At 25.0% G+C, this 21,540-nt stretch overlaps 1 protein-coding gene across 2 annotated transcripts in view; it reads right to left on the minus strand.

The window, feature by feature from the left end:
• Nucleotides 1-21,540, minus strand: part of LOC112595682 — a 58,968-nt gene that overhangs the window by 12,778 nt on the left and 24,650 nt on the right. For both annotated transcript variants that reach the window (XM_025340981.1, XM_025340980.1), the window contains 6 exons: nucleotides 14,781-15,079; nucleotides 8,571-8,832; nucleotides 2,566-2,696; nucleotides 2,110-2,305; nucleotides 1,628-2,002; nucleotides 927-1,499 (listed from right to left, as the gene is read on the minus strand). In XM_025340981.1, the coding sequence (XP_025196766.1) occupies nucleotides 927-1,499; nucleotides 1,628-2,002; nucleotides 2,110-2,305; nucleotides 2,566-2,696; nucleotides 8,571-8,832; nucleotides 14,781-15,079 (1,836 nt within the window). The remainder of the gene's footprint in view (nucleotides 1-926; nucleotides 1,500-1,627; nucleotides 2,003-2,109; nucleotides 2,306-2,565; nucleotides 2,697-8,570; nucleotides 8,833-14,780; nucleotides 15,080-21,540) is intronic.

Consider the following 21,540-nt stretch of genomic DNA (forward strand, 5'->3'; position numbering starts at 1 on the left):
TAAACCGAATGCAATAAACTCTTTTGAATTTTTGTCTCCTCCGGTTGGTGTTGTAACGTGTAAATTTATACATATAATTGCATTTTTAATTAATACTGCTGTACTACTAGACATATTTATAACATGTAATTATAACCCCCCTCCCCCTTCTATAAATTTATTCTCTAGGGTAGGTAAAGGGGATAAAAATCACAAGAGGCAATAGTGTTACCTAGAGTGTAACAGGCGCTTTTTACCGCTCTAGATATAATAAACTTGATTGTAGCGAGGGAAAACTAATTTATAGAGTGACAACATTGACTGTAGTTACACAAGAGAATTGTTACCGGCTTCTGTAAATAAATAGTATATGAAGAAAACTGTTAACGTATAAATATTCAATGATACTGCAGGTACGATTCTCACTAAATAATATAAATGTACACTTTTTAATTAGGCTTAAGATTTTTAATTAACCGCAGGGAATGCTATTTATATTGATTTATTTGTTTAATATTTCATTGTAAATAATTTTTTTACTTTCTACGGTATTTTTGAATACTTCTATTTTTTGCCTAATTGTTATACTACATTACTTTCATTTGTATTTTATGAGATTTTTAATTAAATACATTTAATAGGTTAAAATATCTGTTGTTTTAATTAAATTAAAATATAAAAATAAATAATTATCTTTTTTTTATTTGATTAATTTATATTATACATTAAAACAAGTATACTTTATTAATAATAATATACTACATTCTAACTACTTAAAAAAAAATATTGAAAAACTTGTTAAAATATACTATTTTGTAAACACTATCTTACACGGTTTATCAAACACGCATGTATACCAATATTATATATTTTTTTATGAAAAAATAATGCACGTTTAAATTAAGCTTGGTTTTTTTTTATTTTATCAATATTTAAATAGTACATACCACGTTCTTGTTCTCGTTGTTGTTCCAGTAGTAAATTTCGAGCTCTGTCAGGATCTTGACCTTCAATTGTGGTCATTGTATTTGAAATTCCATTTTGATTTTGTTCATTAGAATCAACTGCCGTCATCCCCATTGGTATTGATACCATTAATGTTAATGGTTCTGACCTCCCTTTGGCATTACTAGCCATCACATCCACTCTATAAACAGCTCCTAGTTTCAATCCTCTTGCAACAAATACTTTTACTGGTGGGGAAGCTGCATTTTCCGATTTTTTATTTTCATCCGAATTTAAATCTGAGAAACCTGGTTGGTCTTGTTCATCAATACCTGTGACATTAAGTACTAAATCTCCACTTAAATCATCGCCACCTAAGTCCGAATGTTGGACTTTAGAATCCTCTCTGATTTCAGCCCATAAACGTTGAGGTAAGCCACCGTCGTAACCTTCAGTGCATCTTATAAAAATGTGAGATCCTGAGTTTTTGGAACTTCTTAATCTTCTTGTACCATTTAGATTTATGGCAGCTCTAGAGTTCACTACTGTACAATTAGTTACACGATCTGGTCGACCTGTAAAAAATATTTATATAATAGTTAATAAATAGGTTATTTGTATAAAATGTTAAGTGATAAATATATTAAAACATAACATAGTTAATATGTTAATACAAATAATATAGGCACTTTTGCTTACTGACCTGCAGCAATAACGTGATAGACGCAGGGATGTGCTTGCATACCCACTCGGTTTCGAGCCCAACATTCAACCGTTCCATAGTCAAAATCTGTTCTCGGTGCATAAGTTAAAACTCTTGATGAATTCAAAGACGAACCAGCTAAATTTCCAATACTACTGAATCGTTGTTTTATTAATGATCCCGTTGAAGTCGACCCAGGACCACCACCAGTAGCAATTGAAGAAATTGTATTGTTGAATGACCAACGATATTCTGTTGGTGGAGGATTAGCTTGTACATGACAAGCAATCGTTACGGTTTCTTTTTTTGCTACACCATAAACAACTCGTTGAACAGCTTTCCCAGCACTATTACTCGGTGTACACGTCGGAGCGTCTAAAATAAATTCATAAACTTTTTTAAGCATAATTTTTTTTTATTTTAAAATAACACTTAATAAAATATTTATCATTGATAATTATCATATATGAATAGAAACTTACAGAGAACATCAAGGTAAATAGACTTGCTATGAGGTCCGGGACCTTCAGCATTTTCGGCACCACATGTATAATGACCCGACTCACGGCGACTGACTCCTTGTAACACCAATGACTGATTACTGATAATAATTGTTGTGGTTGATCCGCTTCCAGTTATCGAACCACTTCCGCCAGCATTGTGATGAAGTTCAACGCCCTAAGATATTGAAAGCAGATAAATTGATAATACATAACGTTTAATGTTTAAAAACAAAAATGAACTCTAATAAAATATTATTAATTATAAATAATTTAAGAGATTTTCATAATATTTAAAATGATGAACTTTTTGAAATAATGTTGTATATTGTATTATATTGTAATTTTCAATGGGAATTCATTTTATTTATATATTTAAATTATATAAATGGTTTGCATTTTTAATGTTGTAAAATATATTATAATTTAATAACGTACATCTCGTTTCCATTGGACTTTATATGCAGGCGGCACCGCATCCACTGTACAATCAAAATAAACATCTGTACCTTCACGTATGTCATCTGCTCGTAAGTTTGTACCCAATGTGATTTGAGTCTCGGGAACATCTAGAAAATGATATATTTTAGGTATGTACTATTTAAAACTGATAGTTATTTACAGCATTAAGCCCTGTAAAAGATATGATGCGTACCATACAATATATTGTGTTATCGTTGCCAACGAATTACGTACCTATGCAATTTATTATAATATGATCTGTTCAATAATATTTTTTTTTTAAATCCCCAATAGTTACTATAGTATCAGCAACGGTAACTTATTAACTGGGTGACTTAACTTTTTGGCAGGCAGGGTAGCGTTTGAATAACGAGACGATGAGAGGGGTGGAAGAGCAATTTCACGACCGATTGACCACGACGCGGATGGGAACCCTACCCGTCTCGTATATATACAATAAAAAATGGCCTTACTATTCATGCCACCGACTCTGTATAGTTTTTATCATAATAAACGACGAGACATTGTGAGTTAACTTATTTTTTATGTACGCAGAACACACTTTTTCTTTATACGAAATTGGCACGGCGACAGAGTTCAACGAGAAATGGTCCGGACATAACGACAATGACGAGCTATAGCAGCGCAGCGTTGCGGGATGACAGAATGACAGTTTTACGTAGTAAAGCCGACCAACAGTAGCTAGTGTACGCGTAAAATACATACATATATACGGTAACTTATAACGTATAGTATGTATTTTATGATACATTTTTTAAAAAGGTGAATTGACGGAACGTACGTTTAAAAAATACGTTACCTTCACCGTAATATATATTGATTTATACTTGTGTGTTAGTTTTATATTGTATGGTTATGGTAATAAACCAAAAAAGCAAAGTTTGTCTATTGTATAAGTTCAGCATTATACATTGTTTTCAGAATAATATTTCCATGTTTATATTTCTTGTTATTTTTAAATTCTCATGTATAATACAATGACCAGTTTTCATTTTTTCAAAACATTAAATTTTCATGTATTTTAGATTACTTGTACCTTAATTTTTTGTAAATATAATATTATATTTTGAATTTAAGAACCCAAATCTCAAAAATCTTTAGCTTACATTTTACTTTTTAGATTATTTAACAATAAAAATAAAATATAATTACATTTATAATCCGTAAAATATGTACTTTAACAACAATTTTATTTTAAGTTTCATCAATACTTTGTTCAGTATAAGAACAAAAATGTTTTATATTTTGTCATAATTTATAAACAAATAATAATTTTAGTTTAATTAATACCTATAAGGTCTACGAAAAATATTTTATTTCATTAGTTTTGATACCTATTAGGTATATAAAATATTAAGTATCAGTAAATTATAAGTTTAAGTCAAGTTTACTAGTAATTTAGTAAATATTGTAAGTTCTAAAGTTAATAATAGTTATTACAATTATTGAGTTAACCACATACTATGGACAGTTTACATTTTGTAAAGATCTATAAAGCTAATCTGAGAACATAATTTAACACTAATCTTAAGAATTAGTTGGAATATACGATAAAACAAGCTAAGATACCTAACAAAAAATGTGATATAAAATTTTAATATTAACATATAATACAACCCATATATTTCAAAATATTTTATCATTTACTACTACATTGTAACTTAAATGTATAAGAATAATTACTATTTTTAATTAATATTTGAATTTATAGTACTTGTAAATTTTAATAGTATTACCAGTAAATATCTACTTTCCACTTTCAGATTCACAAAACTTAATTGATGGCAATGTTTGTAATGTTGAATGTATTATTTAAATAAAATATATATCTTTCAATTAATCGATTAAAACAACCACAATTTTAGCAATCTGTGTAAATAATCAAATAGCTCGAAGAAAGATTAAAATTAATATTATACACTAATATTTTTTATTTTTGTAAGTACAAAAAAAAGTCTGTAGTTAATTATTATAATTACAGTAATCAAAGAATAAATTGAAAATATAGCAAAAAGTAAAACTGGCTCTGCATAATGAGAACAATTTATATAGTCACTTGAGGATAGTTAGATAGTATACATTAATTTCCAAGATTTAGAATGACAAAGATTTTTTAGAAAATAAAATACACACGATCAGTTCAAACATTAAGGAAACGACGTGATTAGAATAAGTAGAATATAATCTCTAGAATAATAGTAAAGTCTGAAAGTACCTATTTCCTGTACAAACTTCTAACGATCTGTTAGAAGTAATAATTTATAGGAAGAAACTAGATATGTCGTAAACAACTGAACTTAAGTTTCTTGGTAGGTACAATTTACTGAGAACTGTCTATAAACACTAAAACAAATCCGAATACCGCTCCCCTGAAACTTACAAGTTTGCGGCATTATTCTACCATATAGCAAGTATTATTATTTTATAAAGTCTATTTTGTTCTTCAATTTTTGTTTTAATGATTTAGATAGAATATACAATTTAACGATAAACTAAATATTTAGGTAACAACTAACATGCTAATAAGTATTTAACTATTAATAACATAACTTTATATAGACCTAACTTTATTATCATCTACTATACTTAATAAAATTTTAAATTCTATAGAATAACACCATTAAAAGTAGCATGTTATGAGTATTTATAATTAAGGCATTTATGTCTAGCCTTTAAAACTGAGTATGTTATTAAAATATACGTAATATGTATTATACTAACAATAATAAGTATATTATAATTTTAGAATTGAGTATTTTAATAAACAAAATAATTGTAGAACATTATTTTAGAAGTATAAAAATATCCAGTATTATCTATCTCATTTTCAATTACAATTAATTATGTTTTTGACTATAAAATTGAGTTAAATTAATACTATAAAATAAATAAAGTACTTAATTAATTGTAACAAAATAATAATTAGTTATTAAATACACATTTGATTTGAAAATAAATAACATAAAAGTTTTTATTGAAATACCTATAAAAAAAAATATTAATTTTCATCAAGTAATTAAAATTTTATTATATTTGTTAATAACAATTAGATCTTAATTATAACTATATTATTTATGACTATAAAACATAGAATAACCGCTCTTTTTATTAATAAAAATATGCTATTAAAATATATCAATATGATATCATTGAGATTTCATTATTAGCAATATTATTTATTTTTACACTGTAATATAAAAAGGTATATTATATTCATTGTAAACAAAAAGACAACTAACAGAGAATAATATTTTCTTACCATTTCTATAATAGATAAGAATGAACTGTAACAATATCTAAATACGAATAAAAAGTATTAAAAAAATAACATTTTTATTCAAAAATCGTTTTATTTAAAGCAATTTCTTATTTTATTTACCTCATTTAGTTATATTTTTATGTACCTATTTATTATTCAATATCTATTTACATAAATGATATATACAGATATTTTTCAATGTAATTTAAGTATGTAAAATTATAAGAATATTTGCTATAATACATATATGTATCGTATACATTTATACGATAATAATATATTAATTAGTTAAATGAACAGTAAATCCTGATTTCTCATCTTTTTATTAAATTGTTAGCTACTATATGAGTTAAATTCAATTTTGTAGTAAAGTTTTTCTTACAAGATATTATGGGCGTATTTTGTGCATGGTGCATCTTTTATCCTTTTATCAACAACTATATTATATTTATCTCCGTAACGTGCTCTTTTGAAATGTAAGCAAAACAGAAAAAGCATACAGTATTATAGTATTACACTTAATCAAGTACGCATTTTAAGCGAACGGTTAAACTACAAGTTCATCTTTTTGCTAACTGTTTCGTAATTGAATTAACATTCATTCTATTTTAATTGCTTGAATTGTCATTTGAGAAAATATGTGTCTGTGTTGAAGTTTCTGGAGAACATTAAGTTGACATGACATTCAATGCAAATTACAGAAACCCTAGCTAATCTTTGAATAGTGAAACGTCCAATTATCATCAAATCATTAATTATGCACTAAATTTCCAGAAAATACTCAATATAGTAAATAAGTAAAGAATAAAAGATAACAATTTCATAATTCAAAAAAGCAATTAACTTCGGTAAATTGGTAATTTGTATTAACTCGAAGTTCCATTATCAGTGAATCTCGAAATTTTTAATTTATTCATGTATAAAAATATAATATATTATACTACAATAATTACAAATTAAATACATTATCATGAAAAGGTTATATATCAAGATTCAGGTTTCGAGGGTTAAAATTATTCAAAATTAATAATAAAAGGTACAGTGTAGAATATAGTTTTCTAGAGTAAATAATATATTAAAATTAATTTTGTTCTTTCAATAAATAATTAAAACTTTTAAAACTTTAAACGTTTCTATATTTTATAAAACATAAAAAAAGTCGGTCAAACTTACTTGGTAAAATTATTTATTGTTTGCATCTCTACAAATCACTATTTTAACTATAGGTATACACATTCGGAAGCTAGATACGTCGACATGGTAGATAATAATAAGTTACTGATTAAACGTCTTTACGTTTTACCATCTAGGTCGATACTAAACAACCTCGGTACAATACAAACTGAATGATGTATTTGCTTTAAGTAAGTTTGAATTATTTAATGCTACATAATGTTCATATAAATATTTATACACAAAACGTGATATTTCCCATTTCAAAAGATTGGTACATTTTCTGCCATTTCATGATCTGGACCTAACTAAACGTTGCCATAGAAATAATGAATTGTGTAACTGCTATAGTAATTAATAGCTTACTGCTTACGACCTTATAAATTACACTAAGCTGTTGTGCATTAGTATATTACTGTTGTTTAAAAAAATACTAATATATATAAATATTAAAAATAACACTTAAATTCTACTATAAGTTTACACATCATAAAATATTGAAGAAATAGATTTATCAAACATTGTATTTTATTGAGGAGTATAAAAAATGATATTTTACGTAGAAGATGTGATATATTATTTTTATTTGGTTTAATTATTTCGATATTTTTAAGTTTTATGTATTTATTTAATTTTAAGACTTAATTCATCAAAAATTTTAAGCCAACTTTATGAGAAAAAAAAAATGATTTATATTAATTTTTAGTTTGCATATTAGAGACACTAAGAGTAGACATATTATAACTGTAACAAATCAATGTAAACTGATTTTAGGAATTCTACATTTTTATTTTTATCACAAATAATTAAATTATCAATATCAATTGATTTATTTAAAATATAAATGTGTATTTTAAACTATCCAGTACTCACAGTCATATTAATTATTAAAACGACAAATACAATACTTAATAAGTGTATATATAATAATCAATAAATAATATATAATTATTATTTACGTACATATTTATTAATCTATAAGTTTAAGATATAAAACAAGTTATAATTTTTGTACTTTTTCGCTGACAAATAAAGACATTTTATGCTGATCGTTCAATAAGTGTAATAAATAAACCTTAGTTATAAAATTATTTGAAAATGTATATAGGTATTTTAAAATTTTATGGTTATTACTAATAGATAACAAAAGTACAGAACATCTTGTTTACGACATGATATATCTACTAAAAACGGAGTAGTTATTTAAGTTTTCTTCTAGAACTATATATTATAGTTAAGTCAACTCGAAATAAATATATCTTTATTGGATTTAAAATTTAAGAATATTGATTCGGAATGTTTTTACGATAACAACTTCGAACAAGAAAATAGTAAACGAATCCTTTATCCTTTCATTACCCAATACGGTTTCATGGTTAGTTGCAAACTTTAGTCCTAATAATAAATAATTTATAGAACAGTCCATATATTTGTACAGGTGTAGTAGCTATTGAGAAACATGTGCAGCTGTTTGCGTGTATGAATAAAATAATAAGTCATTTATATACAATTCCACTACAATACTCACATTGTATACGTAACAACCATGTGCTTTGTATGAAAGGTGTTCCAGCATCATCAGACGAATCACTACCACCCGCTATTGTGTGCTTACGCTGGGACGTCGACAGTTGGTGCTGTGGGTTTTCGGCCCTACAAGTTAACCTGCCGTCATAATCAGGTATTCTATGCTCGTCAGCTTCTCCGGGTTCTCGATAACGTGATTTGGTCGTTGGCTTAACAGGTACAAACGTCAATACACTTGTCGTCGAGTTTCCGTCAGTTGAAGTCTGTTAATAGGAACACGTTTAATATAATAACCGTACTTACTAATAAGTAATAATCATATTATTTAGGTATTATCATGATTTTAAGGCTTTGGCTATTATGTTTTCTATAAATAAATAATAACTATTTATTTTATTTTTTTAAATTAATAAATTACATCAGCTTTTGTTTTTAATAAATACTAGGACATTTACACATAAAAATAATACATTATCAATATAAAAATACGATTTTACAAAAAATGTCGTTATGGTTTTCCCGAAACATGGCTTTCCTTAAGATTAGCCTTTAGGTAGTTATTGTTCGTACCATAGATACATGATATCTCTCATGAGTTCTAATACCCATTATCGCTTTTTGAAATCCAACTCTAGAATACTAATAAAAACTATATTATTTAAAAACTTAACATCAGCATCATTCCTACGACTATCTAAAGTTGATATTCTAAACGGATTGGTAGTCACGTGGTTTGTGTTTTATATTCATACATCGAGCAATCACTCTAAGCAAGTGATTCTATGCACGTTTGATACGTAATTTATCCTGAGCTGTTTCAGAGGACCGCACTATCGATCCATATTGCATTGCTGATCGAACTAACCATTAATTTAAGGCTAGAAGAAATTTACCTGACATAACCGGACAAAACTTAGTATTCGCAAGGCTTTGCCTGATATAAATTATAGTATAAAAACAAGATCAAGGTTTTCTCAATACTTAATTGAAATTGAAATTAATATAATATTTTATTCATCTATGAACACATTAACTTACTCGTATTATATACATTTATAATTGGTTAATGGAGTTTCGGAAAAAATTTCCTAATCTATAGAAATTATGAAATAAAAGAAGTGTGTGTATATACGAAATTATAAAAACAAAGAGAAGTGAAATAATTTAAGGATTTTTAAGTAGGCGATAATGTAACCAATTGGGCGTGGCCATTTGAACTTAGAAATAATTGAATGTCAAATTAAAATAAATAAATACAAATAGTACAGTTATAAAAAATTAAAAAACATACCAAAAAAGTGATATATATTTATTATAATATGCCCAAAATAGATCGGTATAAAATATTAATAAAAAAAATTAAGAAATATTAAAACTGTTGTATATAAAATATTAATTAAGTGAAATATTTTCTGCGATTCCACGTACAATTGATAATTTTTATTTTTTCCTATTCCGTGAAATTATCAAGTAAATTTTTCATTTCATGAATTGGACATTAAAAGTACTATTCATTAAACGAACAAGGCCAGCGATAATTTAGAAATATAGCTCAATACTTAAAATTATTTTGAGAAATAGGTATTATCAACAATAAGCAACATTTACAGTTTTATAACACGAAATAAAGTTCATCAGTTGGTTTATTTTTAATATTTAAATTTTATCTTGAAACTACTCCAATGAATTATTATTACCTATCGTATTTTTCAAATGCACAAAATTTATTAAAAACGACTAGAGGAGATTAAATAATATGAATATAAAATACAGAAAATAAACCAAAAAACGTACATTTTATGTAAATCTGTACTTCTTTAATTAACTAATGTGTATTTTTATTACAAATATTTAATTAGTTAACGGTTTTAAAATAGTTAAATATATTTTCATTTTATTTTATTCACTAAAAAATAAGTAAATAATAATTAATATTAAATTTATGATAATTACTAATTTATTAAAAATATCGTTTTAATAAATTCTATTAACATTGAAAATATTTGTATATTACTAGATTTAGTAAATTCATTAAATCGGAAATCGGAAATCTATTAATTTATTAGCAAATTTGTCTTTTCTATGAATTAGATAAATTCGCTAGTAAGGTGTAATACATATATATATAAACCAATGATATGCAGATTATTATTCTGAGTAATGGTTTCATATTATATCGCACTTTATTATTTTTTTTTATATACATTACGTATTATAGATACCATAATTTATAGGTGATATATATCATATAAAAAACCGTTTGTATTAAATGTTTACATTTGATCGCTACACAGTAATAGTTGCAAGAGCATATTTATAATAATAGTGCTAAAACACCATTTTTACGCAGAATTGTCTAAAGTATACCACATTGTAATTATAATATTTTTAATATTTCTTAATTTTTCTTTCAATATTATAATGTTGAGTTATTATTACGTTTTAATTTTTTTAAATTTTTATTAATTATATTTTTATATATTTTTTTTTTACATCTAGCTGTTTCAACTTTCAAACAGCTAAATCAATTTGTTCTTATAAGCAAGGGGTTTAAATAATTTTACTCCAAGTAAAAGTATTAAGCAACGTTATAACACTTATAAAATAGTTTGTTTAAAATATGTTGGAAAATTGTGTTATAAAAACAACGTCGATGAAATAAGTATTAAATACACAAATACGTGTTAATACTTAATTATAATATAATATTATTTATTTTTTGTTACGCCTCGATAACTAGACCACTGACTTGTATTTATCAAACTATGATTAAAACTTAATTCAATTATTATACTCGATTACATCAGATTGAGAATTATTATTTGAGAGAACCTTACATAGGCATTTGTTGTCTCCATCTTATAAATTCATAATATAGCATAAGTGCGTTATGAGCATTTTTAATTTACTATATTTTACACACGCAAAACTTGTTAAAAAATGAATTAACGTAAAAACCCACTTACAAAGATCGAAAATATTCTTACCATCAAGTCTCATTATAGATCGATTTACTTAAATTTTTAAATTAATGAAGTTAAACCTGATATTTTAAGCGTAAACTTAATATGTTAAGTATTTGGAAGACGGAGACAACAAATTCCTATGTAGCGTCCTTTTAATGAACAATTATTATTGATATTTAAATATTATTATAATATTAAATATCAAAGTAAATACCACCTTTAAAATCATATACGTCAAAACTAACTATAAAATCTTTAGAAAAATTAATTAAAATTTTTCTGCTATTATAATAATGTATATGTTGTAAAATTACTGTTATTACTACAGTTAATAGTGTTATTATTATAATGGATCGTTCGTCGTTGTATACGTTGCAGCTACAAAGTATTTTATTATATAGTATGTATATTTTGTGTGTGTAAAATTTAATAAAAAAAGAAAGTTTGAATAAATAAACAAAGTCTATTTTAAGTCGACTATGCTTGTGCCTCCTGTAGCCGCTTACTTGAGTCAATTTAATATTATATATAGCGCATAATTTAATAAAAAAAAAATAAAAAAATATAAATGGCTATAATATGTACCTATGGTTTTTTTGAAAATCTTAGCTTTTTATTTCTATATTTTTTACATACCACACTGTAAGCCAATGAAAAATAATAAAAGTTGAAACTTTAAAAGTTAATACAAATAAAAAAAAGTAAAAAAACGGTTTGTATGTAACAAAAGCGATAAACGAGATAGCCTAGCGAAAAAAAATATGTCACGAATAATGAGTGAAAGGTTTGGGGCAACCAAATTTAAGGTTTAAAGTTTCAAACAATGAAGCAACACTACGATAGTAAACTTTAGCTGTGGAAGTTAAATTATATAAGAATGAAGAGAAAAGTAAATTAAAAAACAAACCGCATAAAATTAATGATTAATACTATACACACATAAGGCATAACTTAGTATTGTTAAAATTATATTCTAACTATCCTCTTGTAGTGTTTATTATTAATTTCATTAATTATACGTATTGTGTATTTTTGTTAAATAATAATTAAGAACAAAGTGTTCATTTTCTTGTTGAAAAATAAATAATAATAATAGATATTTAAATTAATATAATTGGAATAAGACATATTAAGTAGTTAAATTATTTTTTATTATTTTACTGATAATAATACAAAATTTATTATACTTAAATTAATTTTGTTGTGTTAAATTATTGAATAAAGTTTCTGAAAAACCTTCTACCGTGGAATAAAAACAGGTACACATGCTTTCGGGATGAAGATATAGGATCAACTCGTAATCAACATTTTCTATGTAAGCGGGATAATAATAAACCGAGTTTAGAAACTTTTTTGAATTTTAATATCATTTATCAGTAAATCAGGTGGGCTTTTTAAATAAAGAATTTTATCCGCATAATACAGTAAATTTGATCCATTTTAAGTAGGTTTGAGTGGGGTATTATATGGCAGTAAAAAGTGATAGGTAAAGTTAATTTGAACTTGGATTATTAATTTATCATTAAAAGTGATACTTACATAATATATTGTATGCTAATAGTTAAAGTAGTACTATGGTCACTGGTCAATTTTTTAAACATTCATAATATTATTAAATTATAGATAAATAGGCTTATTTACGAATAATGAGCTAAATCATTGATGATGAATAATGGTTGAACTTTTTAAGCCAATATCACTATATGTTATTTAACATTTATTTCCAAACTATTTTCATCAAATTTGTACGAAAAATCTAGTGGCACAATTTTTCTTATAATGATTTATTCACTATAAACTTAAAAGTCAATTTCCTCATCATTCACGAATGTAGACTAACCATTTATTATTTAAAAAATACCGTGTATATTTACATCACTATTTAAGAATTTAAGACTTTAAATTAAGACTCTGCATTAAAGATGGACATAATAATTAAAGAATATACTTAAATATCAAAATCGTTTATTATTAACATTTAGATACGGCTCGCTAAATATATAGCACTTTTTAAGATGGTATATCAAAATGCAAGGTGTATAGTTATACAAAAAATTTAATTAAATTAAATAATATAAAAGTTGTAAGCAATGGTTCAATCAATAAAATGACTAATGGGTACAATAAAAAATCATGCCATTGCGTTTGACGAGTGATTTTCAATCGAACCACATAATTATGAATATTTCATATTATATTGTAGTATTTTCATCACATTTTTTTTTTTTAAATTGTCGAAAGTCATTAAAAAAAATAAGAGAAATTAATTTATAAATGTATTTTAAACAGAAGAATACGGAGGACGGGAAACCTTGCATTCAAGTTTTAACGATGAATGATTTAACTTTTTTTTTCAAATCAAATTTAAAAATCTTAATTGATAATATTTCCTTAAAATCGAATAAATGTAATCATAATTCTAGTTTATTTCTTCTTGTTAGTTTTTATATAAACTTAAGACTTGAAAAGACTTAAAACAAAACGTATTAGAACACAATATTATTAAATTAGTGTTGTCAAAATCATCATAACTTTATATAAAATTCACCAGTTTTAAATATATAAAAAATAATTTCAATCAACAAACTTAAGACACGCACGTTTAAAATCTATTTTAATTAATAAATAATAAATATTGAACTTAATAACAAACTCTAAATTAGAAATTATAAATTAAATTTAAAAAATGTACCCCATAATATAATACAGTATTTTCTGTCTATCAAATAAATGCATTTATTTTGAAAATGTAATGATATATATCATACTCATAATAGAAGTAACAGTTAAAATAAAAATATTTATTTATACTAGAGTATTTTAAAGTACATTTTTTAATTTTAAAAATTTTAATATATTAATCATGGCATATAAATTTGTGTTTCATGTTCAGCTGTAGCATATGGTTTGTTAAATAGAATAAGATGAATTTATAATTTTTATTATTAATTAGCTTTAAGTATAACTTCGATAGCTCAATAATTATAATAAAATATTCATGGTGTTTAATAACGTCAACGTTATGAATAATGTATAATACTATATTATTATATTATATTTTGAAGTTAAGAACTGTAATACCTAAATTTAACTACAAATAGTAAATTATTTATAAATTTGTGTATCTTATGATTTAGTGAATTATATAAAAGTTGTAACTTTTTTATAAATTTTGTTTTGTTTACAGCTAACATTTATCAGACAAAAAATTAAAGCAAATATCAATGATAAATATGTCTACATACTGTCTCTCGGGTAGTGTCTAATCGCCGTCCGTCCATCCACCATGTTAGCTTTGCCGGTGGTCGAGACCCGTAAGCCCGACACGGTAACTCGTATTTCCTCCCAGCCGTTAATGGTTGCAGCTGACGATGTTCTTGAATCTTGCTGCTGTGCACAGACAAACGATCATCGTCTTCAGGTAACGTTAATGATGTCATTTTCGCCGAAGATTGTGTGAACGGAGGCGGCTCTAAATCGTTGTCAATACCACTTAAGTGGCCATTTTCTGCGATCGGTAGGATTTGAACAGTCAACGGTGGAACTACAAACGAGTAAGAATAAAAAAAAAAAATTGTCATTAAACAAATTAAATGGCTGAAGTTCAATTATTTGTTTCATTTTTTCAAGTTTATGAACATCCAGAGAACACGCTTTAAAATAGTCAACGTTCTTACCAGCGGAAATAGTCGAATCTATTATCTATAGATGTATGTATTTATGGTATTATAATACACATAATTCGACTCTCCTATTATAGGTTAGAAACCATTTACATACAGTTTAGTTATTTTATATAGACCATTTTGTGCATATATTTTCAAAAATATTATAGCAAATTTTTAAAAAATTGGGCAAGCATGTTTGGATCAGTTGGAAAAATTATATTAAAGATTATAACCCACTTTAAGCAATTAACCTTATCAGGAAAGTTATCATTTTATAATATTGTTTATTCATAATATTTATTTAATTATTTTTTAAATTTATCTTTAATTATACGTGGAAATACATATATGCTCATGATTATTTTTTGCGGGTTTCAAGACATTGGATATGGAAAAGTTAGGTCTTTCAAATACTAAATGTATATTAATTATATTGTTTTTGTTTTTAAAAATGTGTTTTTTTCAGATGCTACCTTTAAATACTTAATACAGTAAAAAAGATTCAGTCTTTATACTTAATAAGTAGTATCTTTGACAGAAAATCAAAAACCTTGCAGGTACTTAGAAGGATGCCAAAAATAAAAAATTCTTAAAATTAGGAAAAAAATAGAATTTTCACATAATATTATTTTTTAAATTATTCTTATGTATGCTGATATACGTTTGGATAAAAAAAAAAAAAAACATATTGATGGCTAGATAAAATAAGATTAAAGATAGTACCGAATTAGGAGATTCAAGTAATTTAGCAATATGGACCTTTATGTGAAATAAATTTAATTTTTCTGTTAGTTTATAAATAGTTCTAAAAGTTTTTATAGAAATGTACGGATAACATTTATAATAAATACACCTAAAGGAAATTTAATAATTTCTTTGAGCTTTTTATTTCTCACACACCAAGTCAATTAGCTATTTTTTAAAAACTGTAACAGAAAATATGATTTCTGAAATTATATTTAGGAAAAATAATTGTAAATAGAAAACTAAACACATAAATAATAGGATTATTATAATCGTAATTATAATACATAATTAACATTATCATTCATTAGATTCAAATGTTGAAAGCCAATTATAAAGGTTAAAGGTTATTGTAACTCTAATATTAATTAGATAAGACTTAACATTAATACGGTTAAACGAAATGTAAAGAGAAGGGTTGTAAACATTAATAGAAACTGAAAGATCAAATGAGGAATTATTTGAGAAAACTAAATCGGGAATGGAACGATATAAGTTTAAAATATCATTTAGATGATTAAAATCACGAAATGCTAAGATTTTAACAATAAAGGGATATCCTATAGTAAAGGTAGAAGGAAATATTAAATCATAAGTGTGGTTTGACCTCGAGACTTCAGAGAAGTTTAACTTACCATAAAAAATAAACGAGTGATTAGGAAATTTATATAAAACAATTGTTGAAAATGGTTCAAGACTAATAAGTAAGTGGATTTGACGACACAAGACAGATAGTATTACGTAATGCCGTAGCCAGGGTTTTTTCAATGAAATCTCTCGTTCAAAAACTAAAAAAATCTATTATTATCATAGAATAAAAAACAAAAATATTAAATAGCTTATTTACTAAAATGGTTCAAAGTAAATAAAATATTAGTTAAATAAATCATCGCAATAGAAATATTTAAACTATCTTATCAATAAAAAAGTATGATTAAAAAATAAAAATATTTCTTATAGTTTTCTGATTAAAAAATGTTACCTCCAGCTTTAATTGCCTCAAAAAAATTATATATTATCAGCTTTAAACATTAGTAAACCCTATGTTTACCTAATCGATTCGCAACATAAAATAAAAAATTAAATTAACGGAGCTTAAAGCATTTAAATTTTTAACGGAAAACTGACCCGAGGGTTTGTCTCCAACACTTCTCTCAATAATCATTCTAAAATAGTTATAATACAATTTCACGATAGCTTCTTTAAAAAATTTATACGTATACATTTCATTATTAATTAATAATTACTATATTTAATTGACTCTCCTATTATAGAAACAAAAAAAAGTTATCAAAGAGTATGAATTACAATGACAAATTATTATTCTTTAACTGTATATTTTTTAACTTATTAAGTTTCTTTAAACTTGTACAAAATTGTACATCTTATGATATAATTGCTTATCAAATATTTGTTTTTAATCTTTGTATTGATTAAAATAACTATTTATTTATTATAATAGAAATCAGTTATTATATTATAAATATATTTTTGTACAATTTTAATTAATTTTTGACATAGTTGAAATAGATTTAATATATTGCTAGAATACTCTTATTCTATTAGAGCTTAATTTCTACCAAAGACCATCCAATTCGTGCCTATACTGAAAATTCTTGGTTAGTTTATGTTTCACTAGTTACTATTAGGGATTAACTTCTACTTTAGTTTTTAATCAGAACATGATTTATTAAAGATGAATATATAGTTTTTTTCGAAAAACTTAAGATGTATAAACTTGAGACTATTCTAGTAAAATCTTAATAAATCAACCACACTAAATTGAAATAACACACGTTCAAAAATGAATTTACATATTAATATATATTACATGATAGTTATTATATACCTACTATTTTTTGTTGTAAATAACACTATTTCAATTAACTTAAATATTCATTATTTTTTTTATATTAAGTTGTTGATGGACAATAATTTTTCTATTTTTAATAATGATAAATGTGAACATACATAATAATAAATTTTTAAAAGTTCGAGTATTGAATGTGACAGCCATTTAAAAACACTTGTGTTCTAGATTATTGCTTATGTTATTTGTACAACTTTCGATAGTAGTTTAACGACGCACAAATAACTTTAGTATTTAGGTTTATTTTACAATACGTTCCCAGCTGTAGCTATAATAAGTAATAGCATACCAAAAATTCTCACTTATCTTCATTATCAAGTCTAATTCATAATCCAACACAAGCAAAAGTACTTACATAATCATTATTAAAACAAATGCTAACATCCAATTTCCAAAAAAATAACAGTACTGAAAGATGAACCACAGATCAATTATTCTAAAGCATTTAGTTAAATAACTGCAACTTTTAAAAAATAAAAAAATAATATATCTAATTTATTATTCTATAATTATAAGCACGTGTGTACATAATTGATGTTATGTTTAACTATTAATTGTCTATATATACTATTACTTATTAGAATATAACTATCAATTGTTATACGAATGTAGGTAGAGTATATTATGTCAATTATGGCATATTAGCATATAAATAGGTACTTAAAACGTACGTAAAAACGTTCACAAAACATTATATTATGTAGTGAGTATACTGTACACTGTCCCTTTTATAGTCCAGTTGTATGCTACATTTATGGTAAAATTATATTGTAGTATTTACATAATAATAAAGTCGTATCATTTATTTACATTAAATATCTAAATTATAATTATATTCAAACTTCAACTTCAACAGGTTATAGGTCTTGTGCCCTTAGCTACACACTTTAAGTGAATTTATGGTTGAAGTGTTTATTAATTTATATTAACGCAGAAAATTACAACCTGTCAGAGGTTTCATGGATTTCAGGAACGCTGTATTTCAATAATAATTCAGTATATACTGTCAAACTGAACAAAAACCATTGATCATGGAGAACTCGGTGAAGTTTACCAATTTAAAATAGAGAAGTATAGAGAACCGACCATCGTGGAAATTTCAAACGAGTCAAATTTAATTTTTTCTAAGTGGGAAGTATTATTTTGGGTGATTGGACAAAGTTTAGTTCAAAAATCACAAAGAAATCAGACAAGGAAACTTATGTGAAAGCCAAATTACGGTATTAGAAATAAATTAATGCTTGGTTAAAAATGAAATTTTATATCAGTGAACGTTAGTTCGTTTCAATATATAATGGACTACGTAACATCACTTCAAGTATGTGAAAATTTTCTTGTTATATACAAACAGTACCTAGCTTCAAAAAGAGTGTTAAAAGGGTTAACCGATAATAAATTGATACATAATTTTTAAACTGAAAAATTTAGTAGGGGAACCTAATCTATTGTAGATAATATGGTTATAACAAACATTTAAATAATATAAACATTTTTACATTGTTTGGAATTCTATTCCAACAAAAAATAAAATGATAAATTATTTAATAAGTCATTTATTTATTGAAGAATAAAAAATACAAATAGATTAAATATAAAAATAAAATCGAGTGCATATTCAGCTGAAGTTTAAAATAAATTTATTAAAAAATTAAAATAGTTATGGTTCAGTTAAAAATATAAGTAAATGATAAGGCTTACTGTGGAAAGAAGAGATATTTCTAAAGAGATTGTAAGGGCAAGTATAGAGTCACCACAGGTCAGACACAACGCTCAATCCTTTATTGCTAATTGTATGAAACCATTAAAATTCGACGAGGCAATAACAAACGGATCAAAATATAGCATGAACAATAAATTAGTGTCATTAAATGAAAATGAAACTCGGATATTAGTCAATTTATTGTCGAATAAAATTACGTTATACCACAGGTATACAAAAGAAAATATAATATAGACATAAATATAAATAAATTTAAGACGCTAATTATTATTAAATTTTGTTCTCAAAAATATGATATAATTTATCAATAAACATTTTTACCAGTAGTCCAATACATATCAATTAGAGTTATTTTTGCAATCACAGTTGTAAAAATACTAAAATTACGACAGTTTAATACTTAAACAACATTTATATAGAAATCTGCAGGAAGAAATATACATGATACAGTCAACGAGTTATGAAAACCGACCAAATAAAGTAAGTAAATTGCAAAGAAGTCTTATGTATTAGAACAAACTCCAAGTTGTTTAAACTAATAATTTAAAGAGATTTTGAATAAAGTTTGTTTACAATCTAGTAAAGAAGATATATGTGTATTTTAAACAAATGTTAATCAAATTATTCTTACAATATTTGTAAATGATGGCTTAACTTCTGCAAACAATAAAAAAATTAAAAACTTTTTGGCAATATTGGAAAAAGAATTTTGAGTAAAAAAAGGGTAATTTAGAGTATTTTATAAGTATGCAAATAAACATAAAGAAAGTTTGGTCATTATTTGACATTTGTAAATCAAACAAATTACGTACATAGCTTAATTTATAGAATGTCAAAAACTTTGGATTCCAATTTGACAAGTCTCATACTCTAAGATTAATTGGAAAAATTAAATGAAAAAGCTCTACATTGACAAGAAACGAATAGTTTATTCCTCCTTATCCTAAGTATCAAGACAACATATTGCACATGTAGTCAACTTTGCTAGTCGTTTCATAATGAAAGGTCATTAAAGTTTAATTAAACGTATTATACTTTAAATTAAACAAACATTTATCTATGGTTTATATTTTGATAATAATACAAAATTATCATTAGAAATATTTAGTGATGCAGATCATGTAGGTAACATTGAAGCACAGCGTATTATGAGTCATATTATGTTATTTTATGGCGATCATAGATAAAAAAAGTGTGTCATTATCGTCAACGGAAGCCAAATATGTTGCAGAAAATGGAACAGTTAAAGGAGTCATGTGGATAACGCAGAATATTAACAATCATTATCATAAAATATTAATTATCAAAATGCAATATATTTAAAGAAAAAACTTGAGTTTTCATAAGAGGACACAATGCATCGACAAAAGTTATCATTTTATTTTAAAAAAAATATGAAGATGGATTGTTTTAATTACAGTACATTTAGAGTACAACAACAGAGGACTAGACTGTTGAAATCTTAACCAAACCTTTGATAAAAGAAGTTTTCTGGAATACGCTCAGCCAAAAATAAAAAAATAAAAATATTAATTAATGGAGCATGTTAAAATATAGAATTAATATTAATATTCTATCATTCCGAACACATGTGTGCATATATCAATATTTTATTTTAGTAATAACTTTCTATACATATGATATAACAAATTAGGACATAACTTTTTATTGCTATACACAACCTACATCTAGCTAGAGTATATGATGTCAATGGTGACGTATAAATAGAAGCTTTTGGTGTATATGCGAGTATAGACTAAAGTCCATATAGACACTTACTCTCAAAACGTAATATTGTGTACATAACTGTTGATGCAGTCCAGTTGTAAGTAAATTATATATACGTGTATTATAGTTGTATTACAGTATTAATATGAATATAATGAATGTAAGGTCATGTTATTTATCTACATTACTTACTTAAATACCTCAATTATAAATCAACTTATGCTACGATTTTAACAATAACAGTTTTAAATTTGCATTTCGCATTTCAAATAATG

The sequence above is a fragment of the Melanaphis sacchari genome, unplaced genomic scaffold, assembly GCF_002803265.2.
Source record: "Melanaphis sacchari strain LSU unplaced genomic scaffold, SCAv2.0 Contig28_pilon_pilon, whole genome shotgun sequence".
Taxonomy (NCBI): Eukaryota; Metazoa; Arthropoda; class Insecta; order Hemiptera; family Aphididae; genus Melanaphis; species Melanaphis sacchari.